Below are 14,966 nucleotides of genomic sequence, written 5' to 3' on the forward strand. Positions count from 1 at the left end.
ACTAATTTGTTCCATTTGTGTGACTTTGTAACATTAGACATTTTCAGCATTAATGTCTGTTTTATACTTAATCTCATCATTCTCATTAATAACACTGAGGGGTTTTGTCCAGGTCCTGGAACTAGTAACAGGTGAACAGAAGGCAAATGGGTTAGCTACAACAGGAATGAGAATCAAAAGGCCGGTGTTCACAGTTGATTGCATTTGCATGGCTGTCAGCAACTTCATTTAATACGAAAACCTCTGCTAGGCACAAGGGGAGTGAGAGGGGAACACGGACACACAGTGGTTTTGACCATTCTTGGCAGTGCTCTACTGCCAGATGCAGTCTTCTCGGTCCGCCGCTCCAAAGCTGCTTCATGACTCTAGATGAGTCCAGCAGATCCTCCCAGAGTCCATCATCCGATTCCTGACGCCATGTTTGTTTCTCAGATGGTCATTTCCTTCCTACACCATGCTTCGTCTGGGTTTCTCCCATGTAGGTTATTATTCCTCTGACAGAATTTCAACCTGATCAGCATACAGCAGAAGTTTTAATGACGTTGACTTTCTGCACTTTTCAGAGTATAGTCAAAAAACACCAAACTCATAATCTTTTGTGAACTTTTAGGACGCTAGCAGAGGACGTGAAGGAGCCGTTCACTCTGTGTTGGTCATGCTTCCAATATTGAATCAACATTAACAGTTATTGGTTTGGTACTTATCACTGCAGTGGGGGACGCTAGATTACAGCACGGTTTATACCGTAATCTGTAAACCGTAATTGTGACAGTAGGAGGCGGTGTTGCAGTTTTACACAACACTTTGCCATAACTATGTCCCAGAATATGATAGCGCTCATATATTGTCATCACACTGTAGCTTTAATAAATATTTTATAAATTAGTTTCTGCTATTTTCTTCTTTCTCCAAAGAATAAAAGTAACTATCTGACCACTAATTTTGTTGTCACTTTTTATTATATAAAGGAGAAATTAGCAGAAAGTTTGGATTAAATATTTAGTATTTTGCTATGAGTTACAGTATATGATAAGCAGCATCATATTCTGTGACCTCTGTGACCAATATGTGTAGAAATTTTGACCTCCATTGTTTCCTTTCTTGAACTCCAGTCTTCTATGAACTAAGGACCAGTTACACTAGGAGCAAACTTATCCTACCTTGGTTTTCCTGCATGGAGCAATAAGTGTAGAACATCTTGACCTTCGTTGTACTTGTTTACATTTCCTTGAACTCCAGTCTTCTATGAAAGAGGACCAGTTACACTAGGGAGCAAACTTATCCTACCTTGGTTTTCCTGTGTGGGGCAATAAGTGTAGAACATCTTGACCTCCGTTTTGTACTTGTTTACATTTCCTTGAACTCCAGTCTTCTATGAATTGAGGACCAGTTACACTAGGTAGCAAACTTATCCTACCTTGGTTTCCTGTGTGGGCATAAGTGTAGACATTTGACCTCCGTTGTTTCCATTTCCTTGAACTCCAGTCTTCTATAACTGAGGACCAGTAACACTAGGCAGCAACTTATCCTACCTTGGTTTCCTGTGTGGGCAATATGTGTAGACATTTTGACCTCCATTGTTTCCATTTTCTTGAACTCCAGTCTTCTATGAACTAAGGACCAGTTACACTAGGTAGCAAACTTATCCTACCTGGTTTCCTGCATGGAGCAATAGTTAGAACATCTTGACCTTCGTTGTACTTGTTACATTCCTTGAACTCCAGTCTTCTATGAAAAGAGGACCAGTTACACTAGGGAGCAAACTTATCCTACCTTGGTTTTCCTGTGTGGGGCAATAAGTGTAGAACATCTTGACCTCCGTTGTACTTGTTTACATTTCCTTGAACTCCAGTCTTCTATGAATTGAGGACCAGTTACACTAGGTAGCAAACTTATCCTACCTTGGTTTTCCTGCATGGAGCAATAAGTGTAGAACATATTGACCTTCGTTGTACTTGTTTCCATTTCCTTGAACTCCAGTCTTCTATGAAACGAGGACCAGTTACACTAGGTAGCAAACTTATCCTACCTTGGTTTTCCTGTGTGGGCAACAAGTGTAGAACATCTTGATCTCCCTTGTTTCCATTTCCTTGAACTCCAGTCTTCTATGAACTGAGGACCAGTTACACTAGGGAGCAAACTTATCCTACCTTGATTTTCCTGCATGGAGCAATATGTGTAGAACATATTGACCTTCGTTGTACTTGTTTCCATTTCCTTGAACTCCAGTCTTCTATGAAAGAGACCAGTTACACTAGGTAGCAACTTATCCTACCTTGGTTTTCTGTTGGGCAATAAGTGTAGAACATCTTGACCTCCGTTTTCCATTTCCTTGAACTCCGTTTTATGAACTGAGGACAGTTCACTAGGCAGCAAATTATCTACCTTGGTTTTCCTGTGTGGGCAATATGTGTAGAACATTTTGACCTCCATTGTTTCCATTTCTTGAACTCCAGTCTTCTATGAATTGAGGACCAGTTACACTAGGTAGCAAACTTATCCTACCTTGGTTTTCCGGCATGGAGCAATCTGCGTGGAACATTGCTCACGCCAGCAAATGGACAACCAGTTTAAGTCCATATGATGATTTCAAGTCTTCATCTCGACAAGAGCTAATGATCAGCACCTCCACTTCTTTTTAGTCCATATAACATTTAGTATTCATGCTGAAAATGACAAAACATTCTATTCTCAACCATTAGCTCAAAATTATCCATTACCAGACAAATCTACAATGTGACACTGTACCTTTAAACTTGTAGAGCAACGATTTTATGGCCATCATATTGGGTGGGATGCCAGCTCACCCAGGTATCGTACTTCCTCCATTTTCTAGAGCCCTCTGAAGAAAAGAGAAAAGTTATTTATGTGAACATCCTGTTCATTTGCAAATCTATCATGTTTTGCTTTCGTGTGTTTGTCTGAAAGGCTTGATGTGGCACTTTAAATAAACTCCTTCAGATGGCCATTAGTGTCCAGTTCCAGGTACTAAACCATACTTCTGTGGATTCTGATGTAAAACACTGAAAGATGGATAAAAACTCAGAAAGGGTTAACACATTTTTTAAAAATTAAAAACACAAGGTTAAACAGAAAGACAGGAGTCAGTGGATGATCTCTAGGAACATGGAGTTATTTGCAGTAGTAGTTCAAACGACGCCCCTGCGGAAGAAAGGTGCCATAGCTAATGAACAAAGTGTGATCCTCCTGAAGTACTTTAATTACCCTCAACTTCTCTGGTAGGTAATGGACTGACCTTGTTTTACTAAAGCAGTGTCAGAAGAAAAAAAATCATATTTATTTATTAAACTCTCCGTCATTACATTTTCTTTCATAACTGCTTTAAAACAAGTAAATATCAGAAACTTATGCTAATGCAGGGAAACTATACTGAGGTGGAAGTTAGTTATTCCATTAGAGTACATATTCTAAATGTTTTAATATAAAAAATAATTAGAATATTTAGCTTAAAGACTGTAGAGCTGAAGGCCACAACATGGATTTGACACTAACCTAATAAAATGTCAATCACTTGGATTTAATGACGTGTTTTAGATCAGAAGACAAACTAGACATGTTCAACTTATTCATGCTAACACTATGAAGCTACAGACTTTGCCAGCCTGTGACAATAAACATTTACTGCTTTCACCCAAGAAAAAGAACAAGGAACAATATTTAAAATGTACTTACAGAAACTAAATCTCTTCTCTACAATGTACAAGTTTATATAAATATGAGTCAGAGAGACGTGAAGAAAGTAACCAACTAACTTCAAAATAAAAGTCCGAGTGCTACAGTTACAAGCTTATATTCTAAAACTCAGATTGTGGATCAAACAGCTTGAACATTACCTCTGTGACCTCTGACCTGTAGTTCAGCAGATGTCTCCACAGTGTTTGAATCTCTCCTCTAACAGTCGTCGTGTAGAAAAGATGAAATTACATGAGATGGGGCGTAGAAAAGATGAAATTACATGAGATGGGGCGTTCTTCCGGCACCAACAATTGGTTGTAGAATATTAATAAATGTTGTTTCCTATTAATAACTGCAGTAGATGATACTGACGAGTATGGAAACCAGTTTCTCAAGTATTTAGATTTACTTTTAAAAAAAATTTAGGATGATGTAAATAAAACAAGATTTAAAATCCTGTTTTTTATCTTTGAAATCTAAATGAAAAACCTCATTTTGACCACAAAACATCAGTGCAATATTTACATTTGTCTGCAGAGCCAAACTAAATCACTTAATGTTTATATATTTCAGTTCATAAAATACATAAATATAGAGAAGTTAGCAGCCATTTATATTTCCTTTTTACAGCAAAATCAAAGCTAATGTTCAAACTTGAACTTCAGATTCCAACATACCGGCTGCATCCAAACATCCAGGTCACATGACCACAGCAGAATCCTCATCAGCTCATCGATTCTCAGCAGAGAAAACAAACCAGCACAGCCAGACGCTTTGGCCTTCATCAGCAGCTTTAGCATCACCAACCACAGCAGCTCTTACCTTGAGACGTCTTCTTGGTCCGCCGCTCCAGCAGCTGCTTCACTGACCTCTAGATGAGTCCAGCAGATCCTCCCAGTGTCCATCCTCCATCTGATTCCTGACGCCATGTTGGTTTCTCAGACGGTCATTTCCTTCCTCCACTCACTGCTTCGTCTGGGTTTCTCCCATGTAGGTGGATTATTCCTCTGGCAGAATTTCAACCTGATCAGTGAACAGAAGCAGAAGTTGTTAATGACGTCGACTTTCTGTGTTTTTTTTAGAATTATAGTCTAAAACACCAAAACTACATAATCTTTTATGCAGTTTTAGCGACGCTAGCAGAGGAAGTGAAGGAAGCCGTAAATTGTGACAGTAGGAGGCGATGTTGCAGTTTTACACAACACTTTGCCATAACTATGATCCCAGAATATGATAGCGCTCATCATATATTGTCATCACACTGTAGCTTTAATAAATATTTTACTAAATTAGTTTCTGCTCATTTTCTTCTTCCTCCAAAGAATAAAAAGTAACTATCTGACCACTAATGTTGTTTTGTCACTTTTTATTATATCAAGGATAAAATGAGCAGAAACAGTTTGGATTAAATATTTAGTATTTTCTATGAGTTACAGTATATGATAAGCAGCATCATATTCTGTGACCGTCTATTAATCCATAATAGTCATAACATTAGAGGTCAGATGTTACTTTTCATTCTTCTGATTTTTCTTAAATGTAATTTATTGCATTGGTTCTCTGCCCTTTTGAAAGCTGACATTTTTAGCATTTAGCATCGTGTTAAAATGCAACAGCGCCTCCTACAGTGACGGTGATCAGAACACCGGAAAGCTTTATAGCCTTAGCACCAGCTAACATGCTAATGCTAACACGTGACAGACAAAGCTATACGGTAACATTTAAAACTTCAACAAAGTTCGCACCTCCAGGAATCGGTTCTGAATAGCATAAAGTCCAAACCCTCTGTACGAGGGACAGAGTAAAAACATGGGGGTGTTTATTACCAGACGAGCCCGGTCTCAATCCGCTGCTGATTCCTGGCGCCATTTTTGTTTCTCGGCTGTTTCAGCGAGTTCAGCAACTGAACAAAACGCCGCTTCTTAGAACATCCGCTAAAGCTCAAAAAGCGGCTCTAATAACTTCATCAGGGAACTAATAAACTTATTTACAGGTAAATAAATACAGCGACCTTAAACAGCCGCGCTCCTCCGACAAAACATTCAGGTTCACCGGCATCATTACGGTCCGTTACTCCAACAGGCGGGTTGGGGAGCCGAATCACTTCTTCTTCTTGTGTTAGACCAGCTGTACTAGTGCATTACCGCCCCCTGCTGGACAGGAAATTAATGCGGAATACAGTAAAAACTCAAATAGTTTAAGGATTATCAATAATTATTAAACTAAATAGGCAAATTAATATTAGTTAACTAAATTATATCTGTTAGTTTCACCTGCTATTTTTCTTGCATCACTTTCACACATATTTTCAATTGTTTATTTCAGGAACTTTATCACAGAGAAACAACCTAAAACCAGTTAGGAAGCTTTCCTGGGTTTTTCACTACAGGTAATGAAAACGTGACATTAGGATATCACACACCACCATTAAAAAGCATATTTAATACAGAAATATGGGCTTAATGAAGATAAAGATTAATGTTCGGACCTGAAGTTCACCAAACGTCTGAACATTCAGTCACTGAAGGAAAAAAATAATATATTTCTGTATTTTATTTAATGACCCAAATGTTAGAAAACATCTGAACTTCAGCCAGTAGAGACAAACCTGACCTTAGATTCAAGTGATGGTTATATTATAACGTTTTGTCGTTTCTGCTTAAATGTCAAGTTAAATAATTTAGAACAAAAACAACTAAAGTGACCAGGTTTAGATCTAATCTGGGGATATTTTAGCTCAGAGTTAAATTAAATTTATCAGACTGAAATGAAGAAACTGGGCCAGTTAGTTTACATATTTAAGCAATAATAACCTGAACGACCCGAGTGGAAACAGCAACATTCCCTAAAGCTGCAATAAACTTCATTCAGTTTCACAAAATTTAAACCACAAATTATTTTGACCATATTTTAACCCAAAATGAGAGAAAAATCTAAATTATGAATCTCCTCTCATCTCATTGCTGTTCAAACACAAATATGTATATTTAGTCCAATCAAAGATACTTTTTTAATCATCAACAGGGATTAAAAAGTTCAATTACAGATAAAACGATACAAATAAAGAAATCATGTTTTTATTTTCAGGGTAAAAACCAGTTTATACAGTCATATTGTATAATCATGTTAAATTAAAATAACTGCTGCGTTAAACAGACGGAGCCACAGATGATCAGCAAAACGTCAGATTCTTCATTCAGCTGAGCTCCACGAATCTGTCAGCAGGAAGACAACATGGCCGCCGCCGTGAACCAGGAAACGTTTCATGAAGAAGAGCAGAAACCTTCATGCTGGTCAGCTGGTCTACAGTCTGAGCGAAGAGCAAAACTCTCACAAAGCGGAGCGACTTCTTTACTCCACAATCATCCAGATCTCTGGAGGTTCTGGACACAAACTGGGCCGATCCGCAGCAGAACCTCCTCCCGGGTTCTGGAGCCCGGCAGAGCTCCAGAGGTCAGAGGTCAGGACGTCGAATCTTCACTTGAAACTTCATGGCTGGATCAGAAAACTGTCAACTCAGCAGTTTTCTCTAAATCTTTATATGGAGCCAAATAAAAAATTAACAGCAATAATTTGGATTATTTAGTATTTTATAGGAGAAAAAGATTGGATTCAATTTTCAGTTATTTTTTCACAACTTTACTCATTAATTTATGAAAGTTAGCAGCAAATTAAATATTTACTAGGAAAACTAAAGAAGCTAAATATGATCAAACTATTTAAATAACTAAATACTTAATTAGCTAAATGTTTACCTAAATACTTAGTGTTTAGTTCATAACCAAAGATTTTGTTCCAATATAATATCTAACTTACTAAACACACATTCAGCCTGTCAAGGAAATATTTAGTTTACAAACTAAATATTCAGCTAAATATTTAGTTAATTATCTAATTAGTTAATAACTAAATGTTTAGTTTGCAGCCCAACTATGTAATTAACGAGCTAAATATGTTATTGGAGAACTAAAGACTCAGCTTCCCGACCACATGGTTCACAAACTAAATATGTATTTGGCACTGAAATTATTTAGAAAAGTGAAGCCAATAATTTCCTCCAATAACTAAATAATCCAAATTATTGCTGTGAATTTGTGACTGTAACCTTTTAAAACTGCTAATGAGCATGTTGGAGGGAAACAGACATTCTGACTTTTATATAAAATTATTTTTACCAAAGTATAAAAACATTTTCTTACAGCAAATGGCTGATTATTAACTTCATCTGATTGTTTCTGCAGAACTTAAATCCTATAAAACATTTTGAATAATTCAGGAAATAAATCAGCTAATTGTTATTTCTGGTGGATTTAAACTTTTCCAGCTGATTTTTCTGCTGTTCATCAGAATCAGAGGATCTTAAAGTGCAGAGTGTCGATGGAGGAGCTGATCAGAGCGGCGCCCCCTGCAGGTCGGGGAAGCCGTCACAGTTTGGACCTGGGGGTCCGGTCCAGCAGAACCTTCATGTCCAGCAGAGCCTCCTCCACGGCCACCGCCAGGCCGCCGGCGTCCGTCTCCCCGCAGCTGTTGAACGCCGACACGGCGAAGTTGATGTGGTCGTCCATGGGGTTGTAGCAGACGCCGTAACCGTCAATTACCACCGGCCCAAAGCACATGACGCAGTCCGTCTTAGACGGGACCTGAGGGGAACCAGAGGGCGGGTCAGAGTCCAGAACCAGGAGAGAATTGGGTTACAGCCTGACGTCAAGATCCTGAACCTCTGCTTTAGCTAACATCGACTAGCATTGATGTTAGCTGCTAAGTTAGCAACACAACGCACTAAATCTTAAAGGAAACTGGATGCAGTGCATTGCTACTGATTGTCAACACCAACATAGCGAGTTAACAAGGTTAGGAACAATTTGTAGCGAAGAAAAGGAAAGTAGCTCAGTTATGCTAGCTTGACCATGAAACCTTAGCATGTAGATGTGCTGTGGAATCTGGTGTTTCAGATGAAAATAAAGCCGACAAACACCAACTGGCAGATCATCATCAGTGGAGCAGGAGTTTAAATCAGCTTTTGTTTCCAGAAACATTATAATTCACTTTATTTGGGTTTTTATTTTTATTTTACATTTAAAATGTTAAATTTCAAAGCTTTAAATTTTAACGGTATATTACTGGAAATGGACTCAAAGCAACAATGTTATCGTTCACTGCATCATTTGTTATAGTGACAGGCTTGGATCCGGGTCGGGTTCTGGACCCAGAGCGGTCCGGTCCGGTCCGGTGGTACCTGGCTGGTGGACAGTCGGTAGTGCAGAGCTTTAGCGAAGGCAGGATCTCTGAAGATCTCTGGGACGGGAAGTTTCTCCTCGGCCGCCTGCAGCTTCAGGCCCAGCAGGTGTCTGTCGATGGCCTGCCCGCTGATCGCCTGATCAGAAACAAAAACGGACATGGAGGCCATGATGAGGCGGAGCAGAACCGGACCGAGTTCTGCAACAACAACGGCTCAGGTTCGTCAGGAAAGTCCAACTTAGACTAATAACGCGAAAACAACAAAGCTTTATAATTCTGTATTCTTACATTATGTCTAATAAATCTCTTTGAAATAGTCTTCAGTCAGAGGCTTCTTCAGATTCGCTGCAGCACAGACTGCTACAGGAGATCCATCAGCATCTGAAGCTTTAATTTCTCTTTGGGATCAAAAAAGTATTTTCGAATGTAATAATTTAGTGAAATGAATCCAATTCTTCAGTGAGCAGCATCCAGAAGAAACAAATGTTTTTATAAATGCTGAAATAAATAATAAATATCCTTTAAAGTATCGATCGCGACTCTCACCGTGTTGGTGTACGACCTGTGGGCTTTCACAGCTTCCTCCATCAGACCCACTTTCTCCTGGTTCTGAGCACAAAAACAACATTTCACTAAATGAAGAACCTTCACATCCCAACCACCAGGATGCGAGCAGAACCGGGTCTGGGTTCTGGTTCTGACCTGCTTGCTGGTGTCGTCGAAGGCCTTAACGAAGGCAGCCGAGGCGCTGGAAGCCGATCGGATCGTGTCGGTGCGGCCCAGTCGGAACATCCGCAGCGAGGCGCTCTCGTACGTGGCGCAGCAGCGCCGGTGCTTCCTGTTCACACGGGAAGAACAACAAACATGTAGAGCAGCCCAGATGCATTCTGGGAAATATGGAACAACATGGAGGGAAAAAGAAAAAGTTCTGAACTCTGAGAGAAAATTGGTGTCAAACGTTTGAGTCGTTCTGAATAAATCGGTAAAGAAGTTTCCATCATCAGAATCTTTTGACACCAACTTGTTAGAGGTAAAGGAGTTGTGAGGCGGTAAAGTCTCAGTAAACTGACCTTTGACCTCTGGACAGTGTCTGTAGAAAGTGTGCGGTTTTTGGAAATGATCCTTTAGGATCCAGAACGAACTGATGAGGCGTTCAGGTTCAGTTTGGATCAGATCATCTTGCAGTGATTTGGAGGAAATGTTTGTTTTCACGTGAAACTAAAAGAATCTTTTGGAAAAATAACCAGGAAGTTTTCAGGTTATTATCCAGAAAATAACCTGAAACTGTCAGAAATGTCCCAGGAAGCATCGGGGCGACAGAGTAACGTCTGAGCTGGTTCCCATGCAGCGGCGTTACAGACTCAGTGGTGAACCTGCTGTAGCGTCCAGGTGTGGTGACCTCTGACCTGTAGAAGGCCAGCTGCAGGCCGACCTGGATGAAGGCGTCCGGACTCATCCTGTGGGACTTCGGCACGTTTTTCCCAAAGTGTCCGAACACAGAGACCCTCATGTCCAGGTCCTGGGCCAGGCTGTGGAGGACAGAACCGGGTCAGAGGGACAGAACCGGGTCAGAACCGGACCAGCCGCTCACCTGTCCATGCTGGCCTCGGCCGCCTCGATGTCCCTCTTCAGCTCTGCTGAGACGACGAAGGGGAGTTTCCGAGGGACAGGAAGAGACGCTGCAGGAGACGGAGACGTGTCCAACTTCCTCCTGTCCAAAGACACAAAGATAATCCAGATTATGACAGGAAATGATCTGGATTGCTAATGATGCGATCACGTATCGATATCTGTATCGGTTCTGATATTGAAAACAATTCTAGATCAGCCATCAGTGGCAGATCTAGTCAGTCCAACTCTATGCGTTACATTCTGCCCGACACAGATATTGATATCAGATCTATTCTGGGGTTTCAAGTCTCCTCAGCCGTTTCCCCGCATCAGATATCGGATCAGATATCGGTATCGTATTGATAAACGGCTGTACTGACGTGAACTCGACCACGTGGTCGATCAGCGCCACGATGGGCGGGCCTTCAGCCGGGGCGTGTTCGTAGTTCGCCCCGCAGGTCCCGTCTTCGCCCACGACGAACTGAAACGTCAGAAACGAACGTCAGCAGCAAAACTACAAAAAGTTCACTTGCAGAGAAGATAAAACTAGAGAGGAGTTAAACTACAGAGGAGTTAAACTACCGAGGAGTTAAACTACCGAGGAGTTAAACTACCGACTGCTCTGGTTAAACTTTGACATTACGCTTCATAATGAAAACCTAAAAACTCAAACAGATGATCTGCAGAGAGTCAGTGGAAATGATGTCATCATGTTTCAGGTCAGAATCACTAAACTACCATCAGTAAACTACCACCACTAAACTACCATCATCACTAAACTCGGGTTAGTGGGGTCACCACTAACCCTAACCCTAAACTACCATCATCACTAAACTACCATCACTAAACTACCATCAGTAAACTACCATCATCACTAAACTACCATCATCACTAAACTAGGGTTAGTGGGGTCACCACTAACCCTTACCCTAAACTACCACCACTAAACTACCATCAGTAAACTACCATCATCACTAAACTGGGGTTAGTGGGGTCACCACTAACCCTAACCCTTACCCTAAACTACCATAAGTAAACTACCACCACTAAACTACCACCACTAAACTACCATCAGTAAACTACCATCATCACTAAACTAGGGTTAGTGGGGTCACCACTCACCCTAAACTACCACCACTAAACTACCACCAGTAAACTACCACCACTAAACTACCATCACTAAACTACCATCATCACTAAACTACCATAACTGCAGAGGAACTGTTTGCCTGGTAAATCTGCTTCATTTACGACGATAAATGTGAGTTTTACTTAAATCCAGTGTTTTCACCATTTTGGCTGAAAGTGTGAAATAAAAATGTAATTTTTACGCGACGGCATGAACAAGCAGAGGTTTGGTGGTTTTGTGTGAATCCCTGGGATGTTGTGGAACCGTGAGAACTCTCTGGACGGCCCGCTGCGAGATCCCGGGGTCACCTGCAGCGTCTTGTCGAACCAGCGGTTGGCGCTGTGGCTCCGGCTGCCGCCGCCGTGCAGCATCTGGACGGCCGCGGCGCTGCGGCTCCGATCCGCGGATCCGGGTCCGTCCAGACACAGCGCGAAGATGCTCCTCTGGATCGACGACACGGACGCTTGGTTGGTCGGGTCTGAACCAGAGAGGAGAGACTCTACACCAGTTAACCAGCAGAACCCCCAGTCCAACAGGGCCGGTTCTGGAGGTTCTGAACACCGACACAGAACATGTTTGACTAAAACTAACTGATGCTTAAAATTGGCTGATTTCTAATCATCTGAATCTGTGATTCTCTGCGGCGCCGCTGCCCTCTGGTGGTGGAAGCCGAGCATCACAGCAGGTTCCAGAAAACCTTTCCTGTCCCTCTAATGAAGCAAGACCCGCAGAGGAGTTCGAGTCTCTGACCTCTGATGAGGTTGAGGTAGGATTTCCCCCAGACGTCTCGGTGCTGGGTGGTCAGGATCCCGACACGTTCGGCGCCGGGACCCGGTGAAGCTCTGCAGATCTTGTCCAGCTGGTCACAGAGCTGGTCTGGAGTCAGAGGCGTCCCGTCGCTGTGGTAGACGTCCAGCTGGAAGAACTGGGGGGGAGCAGAGAGACGGAAAATGAAACCAAGGAGCCGCAGGTCTGGATTCACATTCTGGACAGAAGAACTTTCTACATTTACACTACATTTACTAAACAGGGAACGATCCAGAGTCACAGATCCAGAGTCACAGATCCAGAATTTTACATCCAGAGTCACAGATCCAGAGTCACAGTTCCAGTCACAGTTCCAGAGTCACAGATCCAGAGTTATAGATCCACAGTCATAGATCCAGAGTCACAGATCCAGAGTCACGGATCCAGAGTTTTAGATTCAGATTCATAGATCTAGAGTCAGTGATCCAGAGTCACAGTTCCAGAGTCACAGATCCAGAGTTATAGATCCACAGTCATAGATCCAGAGTCACAGATCCAGAGTTTTAGATTCAGATTCATAGATCCACAGTCATAGATTCAGAGATATAGATCCAGTCTCAGATCCAAAGTCACGGATCCAGAGTTATAGATCCAGAGTTTTAGATTCAGATTCATAGATCTAGAGTCAGTGATCCAGAGTCACAGTTCCAGAGTCACAGATCCAGAGTTATAGATCCACAGACATAGATCTAGAGTTATAGATCCAGAGTCACAGATCCAGAATAATAGATCCACAGTCACAGATCCACAGTCATAGATCCAGAGTCACAGATCCAGAGTCATAGATCCAGAGTCACGGATCCAGAGTTTTAGATTCAGATTCATAGATCTAGAGTCAGTGATCCAGAGTCACAGTTCCAGAGTCACAGATCCAGAGTTATAGATCCACAGACATAGATCTAGAGTTATAGATCCAGAGTCACAGATCCAGAATAATAGATCCACAGTCACAGATCCACAGTCATAGATCCAGAGTCACAGATCCAGAGTTTTAGATTCAGATTCATAGATCTAGAGTCAGTGATCCAGAGTCACAGTTCCAGAGTCACAGATCCAGAGTTATAGATCCACAGACATAGATCTAGAGTTATAGATCCAGAGTCACAGATCCAGAGTTATAGATCCACAGTCACAGATCCAGAGTCATAGATCCAGAGTCATAGATCCAGAGTCACAGATCCAGATTCATAGATCCAGATTCATAGATCCAGATTCATAGATCCAGAGTCACAGATCCAGAGTTTTAGATCCAGAGTCATAGATCCAGATTCATAGATCCAGAGTCACAGATCCAGAGTCACAGATCCAGAGTCATAGATCCAGAGTCACAGATCCAGATTCATAGATCCAGAGTCATAGATCCAGATTCATAGATCCAGAGTCACAGATCCAGAGTCACAGATCCAGAGTTTTAGATTCAGATTCATAGATCCAGAGTCACAGTTCCAGAGTTTTAGATCCAGAGTCATAGATCCAGAGTCACAGTTCCAGAGTTATAGATCCACAGACATAGATCTAGAGTTATAGATCCAGAGTCACAGATCCAGAATAATAGATCCACAGTCATAGATCCAGAGTCACAGATCCAGAGTTTTAGATTCAGATTCATAGATCCAGATTCATAGATCCACAGTCATAGATTCAGAGTTATAGATCCAGTCTCAGATCCAGAGTCACAGATCTAGAGTCTCAGATCCAGAGTAAACTCACAGCTTCAGTTACTACAGACAGAAATCAGAGATCAAGCTGAACTCTGACCTGAACCTCCAGAGCCACAAAGAGACGGTTACAAAGTCGGCCTTCCGTCAGCTGAAGATCATTTCCAGGATTTAAGATCTGCTGCTGTTGTCATAGCAACCGTCCAGACTCTCAGGCCTTCGGTTCTCCCTCTTTTCACCTCAACACGTTTACAAACAAAGTACTAATTTCAGCCAGCAGATGGCAGAGTTGGACCAGTTAAAGGTTTTCATCTAAAACTAGATCAACCCAGCGGGTTTCCCAGCGTTCCCAGCGTTCCCAGCAGCGTTCCTCACCTGGAAGTTGTGGACCACGGTGATGTGCCTGGGGGGCTGGGAGCTCCTGGCGTGGTTCACCACGGAGTCTCTGCTGACGCCGGGGACCCGGCAGGACGACAGGACCTCGTAGTACTGGTTCATGCACAGAGGCTTCCCGCCCAGGAACTCCACTGGGAGAGTCTCACTGGAAACCAGTTCACAGATCAACCACCGCGGGAAAAACCTCAGGAGAACGTGACGTTTGATCCAGAACCAGACAGAAGAACCGTTTAAACGTCTACTTTAGCGGCCGGGGGGGGACTCACTTATCGATCATCGCCTTGAAGTCTAAAACCCCTGCAATCAGTTTGGACGCAAACCTGCGGAGAGAGAGAGAGAGAGAGACGTAGAGAGAGAGAGAGAGAGAAAGACAGAGAGAGAGAGAGAGAGAGAGAGAGAGAGAGAGAGAGAGAAAGACGTAGAGAGAGAGA

At 42.0% G+C, this 14,966-nt stretch overlaps 1 protein-coding gene across 2 annotated transcripts in view; it reads right to left on the reverse strand.

The window, feature by feature from the left end:
* The window catches only part of crata (carnitine O-acetyltransferase a), a 62,337-nt gene that overhangs the window by 40,013 nt on the left and 7,358 nt on the right, over nucleotides 1-14,966 (reverse strand). Inside the window, exons 4-14 of one of the 2 annotated variants that reach the window (XM_081613681.1) lie at nucleotides 14,802-14,855; nucleotides 14,515-14,680; nucleotides 12,425-12,599; nucleotides 11,983-12,152; nucleotides 10,926-11,026; nucleotides 10,526-10,645; nucleotides 10,341-10,463; nucleotides 9,637-9,772; nucleotides 9,481-9,543; nucleotides 8,933-9,070; nucleotides 6,752-8,336 (exon numbers count right to left, since the gene is read on the reverse strand). In XM_081613681.1, coding sequence (XP_081469807.1) covers nucleotides 8,121-8,336; nucleotides 8,933-9,070; nucleotides 9,481-9,543; nucleotides 9,637-9,772; nucleotides 10,341-10,463; nucleotides 10,526-10,645; nucleotides 10,926-11,026; nucleotides 11,983-12,152; nucleotides 12,425-12,599; nucleotides 14,515-14,680; nucleotides 14,802-14,855 — 1,462 coding nt within the window. In that variant the 3' untranslated portion in view covers nucleotides 6,752-8,120. Of the gene's footprint in view, nucleotides 1-6,751; nucleotides 8,337-8,932; nucleotides 9,071-9,480; nucleotides 9,544-9,636; nucleotides 9,773-10,340; nucleotides 10,464-10,525; nucleotides 10,646-10,925; nucleotides 11,027-11,982; nucleotides 12,153-12,424; nucleotides 12,600-14,514; nucleotides 14,681-14,801; nucleotides 14,856-14,966 lie in introns of those variants that run through there. The other variant, XM_081613682.1, reaches the window with a different exon arrangement.

This window comes from Poecilia reticulata, chromosome 12 (genome assembly GCF_904066995.2).
Source record: "Poecilia reticulata chromosome 12, P_reticulata-male-v2, whole genome shotgun sequence".
Classification (NCBI taxonomy): Eukaryota; Metazoa; Chordata; class Actinopteri; order Cyprinodontiformes; family Poeciliidae; genus Poecilia; species Poecilia reticulata.